This window comes from Eubalaena glacialis, chromosome 4 (assembly GCF_028564815.1).
Source record: "Eubalaena glacialis isolate mEubGla1 chromosome 4, mEubGla1.1.hap2.+ XY, whole genome shotgun sequence".
Lineage (NCBI taxonomy): Eukaryota > Metazoa > Chordata > Mammalia > Artiodactyla > Balaenidae > Eubalaena > Eubalaena glacialis.
The window spans coordinates 179,534,457-179,547,226 of record NC_083719.1 but is presented as its reverse complement, the minus strand read 5'-3'; the positions used below and the strand labels follow the sequence as shown (position 1 = coordinate 179,547,226).

The 12,770-nt window shown below is 48.5% G+C and overlaps 1 protein-coding gene across 1 annotated transcript; it reads left to right on the top strand.

The window, feature by feature from the left end:
- Positions 1–1,709: 1,709 nt before the first annotated feature.
- QTRT1 (queuine tRNA-ribosyltransferase catalytic subunit 1) lies at positions 1,710–12,740 on the top strand. Its single transcript, XM_061188774.1, has 10 exons — positions 1,710–1,959; positions 2,203–2,271; positions 2,367–2,505; positions 8,396–8,474; positions 8,599–8,714; positions 11,640–11,778; positions 12,012–12,087; positions 12,189–12,298; positions 12,386–12,473; positions 12,565–12,740. The coding sequence occupies exons 1-10, from the start codon at positions 1,717–1,719 to the stop codon at positions 12,715–12,717; spliced, it is 1,212 nt and encodes a 403-aa protein (XP_061044757.1). The 5' UTR covers positions 1,710–1,716; the 3' UTR covers positions 12,718–12,740.
- The last annotated feature ends 30 nt before the right edge of the window (positions 12,741–12,770 follow it).

The window sequence follows — 12,770 nt, the reverse complement described above, 5'->3', positions numbered from 1 at the left end:
TCCATCACGGTGCGCGGGCCACTCACTATCGCAGCCTCTCGTTTCGGAGCACAGACTCCAGACGCGCAGGCTCAGTAGTTGTGGCTCACGGGCCTAATTGCTCCGCGGCATGTGGGATCTTCCCAGACCAGGGCTCGAACCCGTGTGCCCTGCATTGGCAGGCAGATTCTCAACCACTGCGCCACCAGGGAAGCCCCCCCCCTTTTTTTTAAATTTATTTATTTAACTTATTTATTTTTGGCTGCGTTGGGTCTTCATTGCTGTGTGCGGGCTTCCTCTAGTTGCGGCGAGCGGGGGCTACTCTTCGTTGCGGTGCGGGGGCTTCTCATTGCAGTGGCTTCTCTTGTTGCGGAGCACGGGCTCTAGGTGCGTGAGCTTCAGTAGTTGTGGCTCACGAGCTGTGGAGCACAGGCTCAGGAGTTGCAGTGCACGGGCTTAGTTGCTCCGCGGCATGTGGGATCTTCCCAGAGCAGGGCTCGAACCTGTGTCCCCTGCATTGGCAGGCAGATTCTTAACCACTGCCACCAGGGAAGTCCTGTATAGAGGTTTTTAAAAGCATCATATCAATTACAGGATATGTGATATAAAGTTATCGGTGGTGGAGGGTACTTAAGATTGGGGGAGTCAGGAGCAACTGACTGTGAAAATATGAGCCAGTCGTGGGAATATCAGATGAGTGTTGCTGACAATGGCAATCGCAAGTTCAAAGGCCCTGAGGTAGGCTTCATTGGTGGGCGTTTTCCAGACGTGGACTCAGTGGGGACTCCACCACACTGAGAAACAGCATTAGCCCAAGGCTTCTAGGTCAGGCTCTTGCTGAGATCAGCGGGGCATTAGGCGGGTGGTCCCGAAAGGAAGGCTTCTGGGGCAAACGCGCCCTCTGCTGGCCAGGACAGATATCAGCTCCATCCAACCATAAGATTATTAAAATATTAATATATATATATACTGTTATTATTATTATTAGTGGGACACAGCCGGTGCTTAATAAATCCGTGACCCATCCTCTCTCACCCCTGTGCGGCATGGAGGCTGGCACTGGTGGGGCTGTATTATATATGTATGTACGCTAAATGAATGGCCGAATAAATGTAACCAGGTTCTGTACCTCAGTCTCTCCCTCTGTAAATCTGTGATTCCTTCTTTCACTGAATAAACTGACGTTTATTGAGTATGCACTATGTGCTAGGCCCTGTTCTAAGCCCTTGGAGCAAGGCAATGATCAAGACAGACAAAAGAGGGAATTCCCTGGTGGTCCACGGGTTAGGACCCAGGTTGTATCCCTGGTCGGGGAACTAGGATCCCGCAAGCTGAGAGAGGCGGCCAAAAAAAAAAAAAATTGACGAAAGATTACGTCAGGCACCGTGTAAAAATCTATATACATCCATCCTGTCATTCAATATTCGCAACGTCCCTATGTCTAGATACTATTATTCGGCCCATTTGATGGAAGATAAAATTATAGCTTAGAGAGGCTTTTACTTCGAGGAATTGTCAGGAATGGGCCTCCAAACCAAGACAATTTAAATACTTCGCAGCAGTGTGCTGCCTGTGGGAACTAACTGGGCGCAGCGCAGAGACAAGCGCGCAGACGTCCGTTTCCATGGTTCATCTGACGCTCTCCCCAAGCTTCGGCCCGCGTCGCGCGCCACGTGACCTCAGCCAACATGGCGCCGCCCAGAGTGTTCCGCGGCCCACGTGGTTCCGGCAGGCAAGATGGCGGCAGTCGCCAGCCCGACTTCCCTGGAGTCGGCTCCGCGCATCATGAGATTGGTGGCCGAGTGTACCCGCTCTAGGGCCCGGGCAGGGGAGCTGCGGCTGCCACATGGGCCGGTGGCTACTCCAGTGTTCATGCCAGTGGGCACGCAGGCCACCATGAAGGGCATCACGGCCGAGCAACTGGACGCGCTGGGCTGCCGCATCTGCCTGGGCAACACCTACCATTTGGGTCTGAGGCCGGTGGGTGGGCTGTGCCCCGGGCTGGGCGGCGGCGAAGCGTGGGGGAGCCCAGGAGATTCCCTAGACCCGGGCACGCCTCCCAAACTCTATCGACAAAACGCATATCGACAGTCCCGGGTGGCTCAGGCCTTGTGCTGGGCGTGAGGGACCAGCGAGGATGGAAGTTGGCCAACCTTGTCGCCCCCAATATGAGCCCCAAGGGTTGCTCTCACCCCTAGCCTGACCCTTCTTCCCCCAACCCAGGGCCCCGAGCTGATCCAGAAAGCCCGCGGTCTCCACGGCTTTATGAATTGGCCACACAATCTGCTGACGGTAAGGCGGGGTCAGCGCCGGGATCCGAGAGCCCTCCTTGGGCGTGGATATTCCCAGTCCCGTTCTTGACAGCCTTGCGGTGGGGTTTCCCTCAGGACAGCGGCGGCTTCCAGATGGTGTCCCTGGTGTCCCTGTCCGAAGTGACGGAGGAGGGCGTCCGCTTCCGCTCCCCTTACGATGGTGACGAGACCCTTCTGAGCCCCGAGAGATCCGTGGAGATCCAGAACGCGCTGGGTGAGTGGATACCGGGGAGCCGCCCCTTCCCCTGCCCTTCGGAGGTGGAGGTGAGGCGGGCCTGCTCCTTTCGTGCTGCTGGGCTTTGGGCAAGTCACTCCCCCTCCCTGAGCCTCAGCTGAGGGGATAGTTCCCAAAAATAATGATGTAATGTCAGTAAATCTCTTATCACAATGCCTGACATGTAATAGTAGCTTTTAGTATTATCTTTCTTGCTACTGTTTCTCTTAGATAGTAAATTAGCTGGGCAAAGATATGTTGAAATAATGGGGGCAACAAGGGAGGTATCGGGGAGGCTTTAGACCCCTCCCATCTCCATCAATATCTCCTATTCCTTGATAAGGACAATTAACATTTCTCAATCTCATAAAGTGCTATGGAAACAGGTTCAAAACTTCCCATCTTCCAAACAGACTGGTGCTTTTAGACCCCTCTATATACAGATTCTGTGGCTTATGCTTATAGCAATGGGCCTGGGTGCTGGTGCTATACCATCCGTGGAACTTACAGTCCAAAAGGGAGACAGGCATTGGTGAAAACATCTTAATTAGAAAGGCGGAAAAAAGAGAAAACCCCCCCCACAAAAAAACAGTGCGGGTAGAGTGCATTGTATGTTTCCATTTGTATTGAAAAAACAAAAACAAAAACCCCAAACACATGATTTGCTTTTATTTGCATACGGTATCTCAGGAAAGAAAAATAAGAAACTGTAGTATAGGTTCTCTGAGGGAAGGGAACTGAAGAGCTGGTAGACAGGGAGCATTTAAATTCTTTTCCTTTTTTTAAAATTTGGATATAATTGACATGCAATAAACTGCACATATTTAAAGTGTACCCTCTGGTACGTTTTGACACATGTATACACCCATGAAACCTTCACCACAATCAAGTGAACATGTCCATCACCCCTAAAGGGTTACTTGTGCCCCTTTGTAATCCTTCCCTTGGTGGGCAAGAGACTTTTCACCAAATATCCTGTTGTATTTTTTAAAATTGGGGGTGCATTTAACATTTTGAATAATTATATATTATTATTAAAATAAGTTATTAGGGAATTCCCTGGTGGTCCAGTGGTTAGGACACTGTGCTTCCACTGCAGGGGGCACGGGTTCGATCCCTGGTCAGGGAACTAAGATCCTGCAAGCCGCATGGTGCAGCCAAAAAAAAAAAAAAATTGTTTTAAAGGCACAAATAGATAAAAGGTTGGGACCCTGACTGTGAAGGCCAAGTACATAGGACTTTTGGCATGATTCAGTCTGTAGGCTCAGGGAATGTTGCCCTGGGCCTAAAACCTATGGATGAGGAGGAATAAACTAGATGTCCAAAGGGGGGAAGTATGTTCTGGAAAGAGGAAGCAGCCAGTGCAAAGGACCTGAAGCAGGACCAAGACTGGCATGGCTGGAGCCGAGTGGGGGAGGGGGACTGTGTGTGTGTGTGTGTGTGTGTGTGTGTGTGTGTGTGTGTGTGTGTAGGGTGAGGACAGGGAGGTGTTGGGGACAGGTCCTACAGGACCTTGTGAGTTTTGGTTTGTCCTTTAAAGAAAAAAATTGAACAAGAAAACATTTTGTATGTATTTCTATATAAAGATGTGTGCAGGAAACAGTGCTCTTCCCATGCCTATATTCTATCCATCTCTTTCACAAGTCACCACTGTTTCTAGTTTCTTATGTATTCTTCCAGAGTTTATGCAAATACAAGCAAGTTCAAATCTATTCTTATTTTTTCCGTGATGAGAGCATGCTATTTATGGCACATTCTTCTGTACCTTGCATTTTTATTAATTTTGGAAAATTTCAAGTATATACCAAAATAGACATAACCCCACTGACCTGTCACCCAGCTTCAACAATCACCAGGTCACAGCCATTATGTTTCATTAGTATCCCAGCCCACTTTGCTTCTTCCATGTTATTTTCTGTTGGAATTTGCCTAAGATTGGTGTTATGTTTCATAGAATTGTCTAGTAAATTCCCCTGGGCCTGGAGTTTTGTTGTGGTAAGGTTTTTAATGATGAATTCGATTTATTTGACATTTTGATTTGGCTATTCAGATTTTGTGTTTCATTTTGGGTCAGATTTGATAAGTTGGATTTTTCAAGGAATTTGGCCATTCTTTGAACTTTATTTCAACTTTCTTGGTATAAAGTTGATCATAATATTCTCTTATTAACCTCTTAATGTTATAGTGTCTGTAGTGATGTCTCCTTTTTCATTCCTGATGTTAAAAACTTGTGATCTCTTCTTTCTTGATGTCTGTTAGGGGTTTATTGATTTTGAGTTTGTTGATCTTTTCCAAAAACCAACTTCTGGCTTATTCATTTTATTCATTTGTTGGTTTTCTGTTTTGTTGACTTTTTTTTTTTAATGGCTTTATTGAGATATGATATACAGACAATTCACCCATTTAAAATGTACAGGTTGGGACTTCCCTGGCAGTCCAGTGGTTAAGACTCCATGCTCCCAATGCAGCGGGCACAGGTTTGATCCCTAGTCGGGGAACTAAGATCCCACATGCTGCACAGTGCGGCCAAAGATTAAAAAAAAAATTTTTTTAAAAAGAAGATCAAAAATAAATAAATAAAAATAAAATGTACAGTTCAGTGGTTTTCAGTGTATTCACAGAGTTGTACAACCATCACCACAATCTAATTTCAGAACACTTTTATCACCCCAAAAAGAAATCTTGTACCCATTATCAGTCACTCCCTATTCCTCTCTCCTCCAGCCCTATCTAATCTACTTTCTGTCTCTATAGATTTGTGTATTCTAGACATTTTATGTAAATGAAATCATACAATAGGTGGTCTTTGTGAATGGCTTCTTTTACTTAACATAATGTTTTTCAGGTTCACCTATGTTGTAGCATGCATCAGTACTTTATTCCTTTTTATAGCCAAATAACATACTAGTTAATAGATATGCTTCATTGATTTTATTTTATTTTTTGATAGTTGCAGTCTTATGTATCTTGTTTATTTTTAAATTTTTAGCTAATTTTGCTTTGGTTTTCTTTTTCTAGCTTCTTAGTCTCCGTAGATCATCTGTATTATATCAAACCGAATCTCAGACGTCCTACCACTTCACCTATAAGTATTTTAATTTGTATCTCCAAAACATAGTTTTTTTAAAAAATTAATTTATTTTATTTATTTATTATTTTTGGCTGCATTGGGTCTTCGTTGCTGCGCGCAGGCTTTCTCCAGTTGTGGTAGCGTGGGCTACTCTTCGTTGCAGTGCGAGGGCTTCTCATTGCAGTGGCTTCTCTTGTTGCGGAACATGGGCTCTAGGCACGTGGGCTTCAGTAGTTGTGGCTCACGGGTTTTAGTAGTTGTGGCTCGCGGGCTAGAGCGCAGGCTCAGTAGTTGTGGCGCACGGGCTTAGTTGCTCTGCGGCATGTGGGATCTTCCCGGACCAGGGCTCGAACCCGTGTCCCCTGCATTGGCAGGCGGATTCTTAACCACTGCGCCATGAGGGAAGACCCATAGTTGTTTTTTTTTAAACATAATCACAATACCATCATCCCACCTAAAAACAATTAACAATAATTCATTAACATCATCAAATATCTGGCTAGTGTTCAACATTCCAGTCGTTTCATAAATGTCAGTTTTTCTTACAGTGTGTTTACTTCAGGATCCAAATAATGTGCAGATACTGCAGTTGTTTGAAAGATCTCTTAAGTCTCTTTTAATATATTATACATATTACATATCATATAGTTTCGCCTTCCAATTCTTTTTTTTTTTTTAGCAATTTGCTTCTTTTTCTTTTTTTCTTTGCTTTTTTTTTTCATTAAAATTTTTTTTTTTTTTTGCCGAGCCGCGCAGCTTGTGGGATCTTAGTTCCCCGACCAGGGATGGAACCCATGCACCCTGCAGTGGAAGCCCAGAGTCGTAACGATTGGACTGCCAAGGGATGCCCCAGCAATTTGCTGCTTCTTTTTTTTAAACAATATTTATTTATTTATTTATTTATGGCTGTGTCGGGTCTTAGTTGTGGCACGCGGGATCTTTCATTGAGGTGCACGGGCTTCTCTATAGTTGTGGTGCACGGGTTCCAGAGCGTGCGGGCTCAGTAGTTGCAGCACACAGGCTCTCTAGTTGTGGCGCATGGGCTTAGTTGCCCCGCGGCATATGGGATCTTAGTTCCCTGACCAGGGATCGAACCCACGTCCCCTGAATTGGAAGGCAGATTCTTAACCACTGGACCACCAGGGAAGTCCCAGCAATTTGCTTCTTGAAGAAACTGGTTACTTTGCCCTATAGTGTTTCACCTGGTCTGAATTTTGCTGGTTGCATCCCCTGGGTGTCGTGTAATAGTTTTCCTCCACCCTCTAGATTTCCTGTAGGTTGGTACTTGGATCTAGAGGTTAGAGCCAGATTCAAGTCCTTCTTCCTTTTGGCAAGAAGTCTTCACAGTGTGTCTGTCCATCAGGGGGCATCTGATGTCTGCCTGTCTCTCCCAGTGAGCTGTCATGCTCCTCCCCTGGAACCATTATTAGGAATTGCAAACCGGTGATGTTCCAATTCTGTCATCCTTTCTTCATTTATTAGCCAGATTACTTCTGTAAAGAGAAACATCTCTCACCTACTCCTGGGAGACCAAGCAGTTTAGTTCACACAGGAAGAGTGGGATTCATTCTTTTCCCTCATTTACTAGTTTTCATGGGTTGATTACGTAGCATCTTCTAGCAATGACAAACTAATGTTTAGTTTTTTAGGATCACCATGAACTCATGGGTTTAAATGTATTTGATACGTTTCAATCCACTGCAGTTAAAATCCTTATTGCTTCTCAAATCGCCCCATCTTTGGCTAGTGTGGTACACTGTGCTTTTTTCCTATAATGATACATCTTGGCAATATTTCCTTGCGATTTCTAACGTATAAGTGCACAGTCTCTAATCTGAAATTCTTGGGGCCAGATAGGTGTCAGAATTCAGAATCCCCACATTTTAGAAAGATAGTAAAGGGTACATACCATTTATTATACAGTACCTCAATTGGGTCTGGGGCAGTACCCCGTGGTATTACACTTCACTTCTTTTTTTCAATTAAAAAAAAATTGTGTTAAAATACACATAACATAAAATTTACCATCTTAACCATTTGTTTTTTCTTTTTTTTGGCTGCACTGTGCGGCATGCTGGATCTTAGTTCCCTGACCAGGGATCAAACCCGTACCCCCTGCAGTGGAAGTGCAGAGTCTTAACCACTGGACTGCCAGAGAAGTCCCTACACTTCACTTTTATTGCATTAACACTTATGAACCTTCACAGTAAATGAGGTTTTTAAAAAGATGACAACTGTCTCAGGTTTTGCTGCCAAATGAGGATGCCATAAGCATAAGAAAAATCCTATGATTTTGAGAAGTTTCTGGATTTTGGAATTGTGGGAAAGAACCTTCCATTAAGGCCTGGACCATGGTTTACTTAACTAGACCCCTGTGACACTTGGACTCCCATCTTGCTATTACCCAACACACTACGAAGAATCGCTTGCTACGCACATCATTTTGTTCTTGAAGGGTAAATTTGCAGAGGTGGGATTTTTTTTTTTTTTTTTTTTTTGGCTGCACCGCACGGGTTGTGAGGTTTCAGTTCTCCGACCAGGGATTGAACCCGGGCCCTCGGCAGTGAAAGCGCCGAGTCCTAACCACTGGACCACCAAGGAATCCCCAAGGTGGGATTTTATTCTACATGCCAGGGCAGGGTTTTAGCTGGGGGGGGTGGCAAGATCAGATGTGCATTTTGAAAAGCTTCCTCTGGTTGCTGTATAAGCAGATTGGGGGTTAAATGGGAGTCAGCAAGACCTGGAGAGGGACTTCTGGGGTCCAGCTTGTCCTCAACCTGGGGGCTTTCCCAGTGACTGTGTTCCTGTCTCACTCTCCAGGCTCAGACATCATCATGCAGCTGGATGATGTGGTCAGCAGCACTGTGACGGGGCCACGTGTGGAAGAGGCCATGTACAGGTGTGTGTGTGTGTGTGTGTGTGTGTGTGTGTGTGTCGGGAGAGAGAGAGGATCCTGGTCCTGCAGCCTTGTCTCCCTACCCCTCACCAAGTCCCTATGGCTTACAACCAGGGTCCTCTTTCAGATCAATCCGCTGGCTGGACCGGTGCATTGCAGCCCATCAGCGGCCGGACAAACAGAACCTCTTCGCCATCATCCAGGGTGGGCTGGATGTGGATCTCCGGGCCACCTGCCTCGAAGGTAAAGCCATGTGCCAACAGGACCAGGGCTTTTCCATTGCAGAGAGCCCCACATGGGCCTGGCATGCGATGGTGCTGAGAGAGTTGGGGTTTTTTTTGGTTTTGTTTTTGGCTGTGCTGCGGCTTGTAGGATCTTAGTTCCCCAACCAGGGACTGAACCCAGGCCCTCCGCAGTGAGTGTGGAGTCCTAACCACTGGACCGCCAGGGAGTTCCCAAGAGTGATTATTATGTGTTTTTGTTTTTTATTTTTTAAAATAGTTTCCTTGTTTTTATTGATGTGGGTTGCTTTGAATTTTATTTTTTTCTGATGTTAATATTGCAACTCCTACTTTTATTATTTTTTCTCTCTTTTAAAATTTTTATTTATTTATTTATTTGGCTGCATTGGGTCTTCATTGCTGCGTGCAGGCTTTTCTCTAGTTGTGGCGTGCAGGGGCTACTTTTTGTTGCAGTGCATGGGCTTCTCATTGCGGTGGCTTCTCTTGTTTCAGAGCACAGGCTCTAGGCGCATGGGCTTCAGTAGTTGCAGCATGTGGGCTCAGTATTTGGGGCACGTGGGTTCAGTAGTTATGACTTGTGGGCTCTAGAGTGCAGGCTCAGTAGTTGTGCGGCACGGGCTTAGTTGCTCTGCGGCATGTGGGATCTTCCTGGACCAGGGATCAAACCTGTGTCTCCTGCATTGGCAGACAGATTCTTAACCACTCTGCCACCAGGGAAGTCCAAGAGTGGTTATTAATGGACAAAAGAGCACTGTAGGTGGAAGGAACAGCTGAAGCAAAGGCCCTCAAGCAGCATGGAGCAGAGTGTGTTTGGAGAATAAAAATTCCAATAGCTATCAATTTTCGGGTGTTCACCAGGCACTATGCCAAATGCTGGTCATGGACTGACCCATTGAGGTTTCATAAAGATCCTGTAAGGTGGGAACTACCAGGTTCCCAAGGTTACAGGAGGGGAAACTGAGGCACAGAGCTGTTAAGTTACTTACGCCCAGCCACACAGCGTGCATGTTGCAGAGCTGGGATTTGAACCCAGACCTTGGGCTCTGGAACCTACAGCATTAACAGATACATAGAGCTGCTCCATCCCTGGGGAGTGAGACATGCAGTCAGTAGCAAGGGGTTGGGCCCGAGGCATTGTGCTGATGGTGGAGGCGCTGGGACAGCACACCGAGGTGCTGGGGAGCCATGGAAGGCTGTTGAGTGGGAGAGTGGGAGAAAAATCCCAGTGAGATAGGAAGCATAAGGCCCATAGAGGAAGCTGGAGTAGTTGCCCAGGGGGAGGGTGACAGTGAGGCCTAAACCAAGACCGTGGCCATGGAGACAAAGTGGAGGCAGAGATGGGGGCTCAAAGGCAGTGAGGTGTCACGGGCAAGACTCTGGGTTCTGGATCCAACCCCCTGATCTGTTGCCTCACGGCCGTGCATCCTTGGGCTAGTGGCTTGGCCTCTCTGAGCCTCACTTTCTTCCTCTGTAAAATGGGAACATACTCCCAATGTCATGGGATCGAAGTGAGGAATAAATGGGAAAATTTGTTCAAGGTGTCCCGCCTGCACCTGGCATCAGTGTACGCTGTTGTGAAGACTGTCCTGTTGTAATTCCTTTTGTCCTCAAACTGCCTACCACCCCCCAGTCCCCACCCCCACCCCTGGTCCAGTAAGTCTTTTTAATGGAGACCCACAGTCAGAAGTACATTTCATGTCATGGCTCCGGATGCGTGCACATATATGAGAGCGGAAACCAAGGCTTCCTGAAGCATTTACCATTGTACACGAGATACTCTTTGATACAATATTTTCTGTTCTCTCTCATTTAAAAAAAAAACAACAGCCACAACCCTGATCTCGTCCCATCAAATCAAATTCATTTCTCGGCCACCTGCAGTTTGACAAGCACTGTGCCGGTGGTGCTTCCCAGTGCTCTGAGGCTCGCCTGCACCAGAACCCCCCAGGCTCTCCCTACGACTGGGTCGGAGTCTGGGGCCAGGGCGGACCTGGGAAGCTGCATTTGAACAACTCATCCCCAGTTGGTTCTACCCCTCACTCCGGCTTCAAAACCCAGCCCCAGACCAGGCCTGCTTTGTCAATGCTGTGGCCTCCCCCCTAGTTGAACTGGGCAGCTGGGGCCAGAGATAAGTCTTGGTTTTGAGGCTAGACCCAGGTTCGAATCCAGCCTCTGGCATATGTGGCCTGGGGCCAGTGGTTTAAGCTCTCCATGCCTCAACCACGGTGCAGATCTGCAGCCCCTGCCCTGCAATTCTGGAGCCTAATTGCCCACTTCTTTATTTTTTTCTTTTTTTGGTCTTACTGCGAGGCATGTGGGATCTTAGCTCCCTGACCAGGAATCGAACCTGCACCCCCTGCAGTGGAAGTGCAGATCCCTAACCACTGGACCTCCAGGGAATTCCCCTGCCCACTTCTAATCCAAAACACACAAGAATTTGCAATTCATTTGGTGGCAAGACCAGACTTACTGACCCCAGTTTGTTAGGAGTCTTTACACATTTTGCTGTCAAAATGTTAACAGCGTTTGATGACAGGCTGTTCTTCAGCATGTAGGATGTTCACTGTTCTAAAATCTGGAAAATTCTGAAACATATCTGGCTTCATCTTAGGTTTCAGCTAAGGGAGTGTGGGCCCTGGGCCTCCTCTCTCCTGAGGATTGAAGAAGAGGCCCTGACATGCAGCAGGCATTCTATAAATGGTAGCTGAGATCACCAGCAGCCCCCAGACACACACACACACCGCACACATACTCTCTCTCTCCCTCTCTCTCTCTCTCTCTCTCTCTCTCTGTCACATTCTCTTTTCCTGATGGCCTGTGGAGGTCTGGGCAGGGTCTGCCCTGAGGGTGAGGAGGAAGAAGAGGAGGAGACTGAGGCCTATTTCCTTTTTTCTGATCACTCCTGACCTTGCCCCTGCACCCCCAGAGATGACCAAGAGAGACGTGCCAGGCTTTGCCATCGGGGGTCTGAGCGGGGGTGAGAGCAAGGGCCAGTTCTGGAGGATGGTGGCGCTGAGCACCTCAAGGCTGCCTAAGGACAAGCCCCGATACCTGATGGGGGTCGGGTATGTGGAGGAGAGGGGAGACAGCCCCGCCTGCGGGGAGGGGATGCCTGGGAACCCCTGCCTCTGGGGGTCGGGGAGGGGGAAGGACACAGCCCTGCTTGGGAGGGAACTGAGGAGGACATGGCCCTCTGCTGAGGGTGGTTCTGAGGGTGCCAGTCTTGGGGAGGGGGGTCCTGGGTATGTGACCAGGGCTCGAGGTTCTCTGCTCCCCTCCCCCACGGCCCCACCCCCAGCTATGCCACTGATCTGGTGGTCTGCGTGGCTCTCGGATGCGACATGTTTGACTGCGTCTTCCCCACACGGACAGCGGTGAGGCCCTTGGCAGGGGAAAGACCGGAGAGGGATTGCGGGGGCCAAGGCGGGGGGCAGACCTGGTTGACCCACCTTCCCCTCCCCTTGTCCACCCCCAGCGCTTTGGCTCTGCCCTGGTGCCCACGGGGAACCTGCAGCTGAAGAAGAAACAGTACGAGAAAGACTTCCGCCCCATAGACCCAGAGTGTGCCTGTCCCACCTGCCAGAAGTAGGGGAGGATGGAGCCTGGGGGCAGGGGGAGGGCAGGGAGGGGGGAAGGACCCGGCACTGCTGAGCCCCCTCCTTCTGTCCCCAGGCACAGCCGGGCCTTCCTGCACACACTGCTCCATAGCGACAACACCGCGGCCCTGCACCACCTCACTGTCCACAACATCGCCTATCAGGTGGGCCTGTAGCTGGGAGGGGTGAGGCAAGGGGGATGGGGGTCTCCCCTATGCTGGTGGCTGATTGCTGACCCCCCCCTCCCCACTGCAGCTGCGGCTGATGAGCGCTGTGCGCGCCAGCATTGTGGAGAAGCGCTTCCCCGACTTCGTGAGGGACTTTATGGGCACCATGTATGGGGACCCCACCCTCTGTCCCTCCTGGGCCACTGAAGCCCTGGCCTCTGTGGGAATCACACTGGGTTGACCCCGCTTGGGGAAGGGAGGGAGGGAGGGGATGGGAGATATTGAAGGATTTTT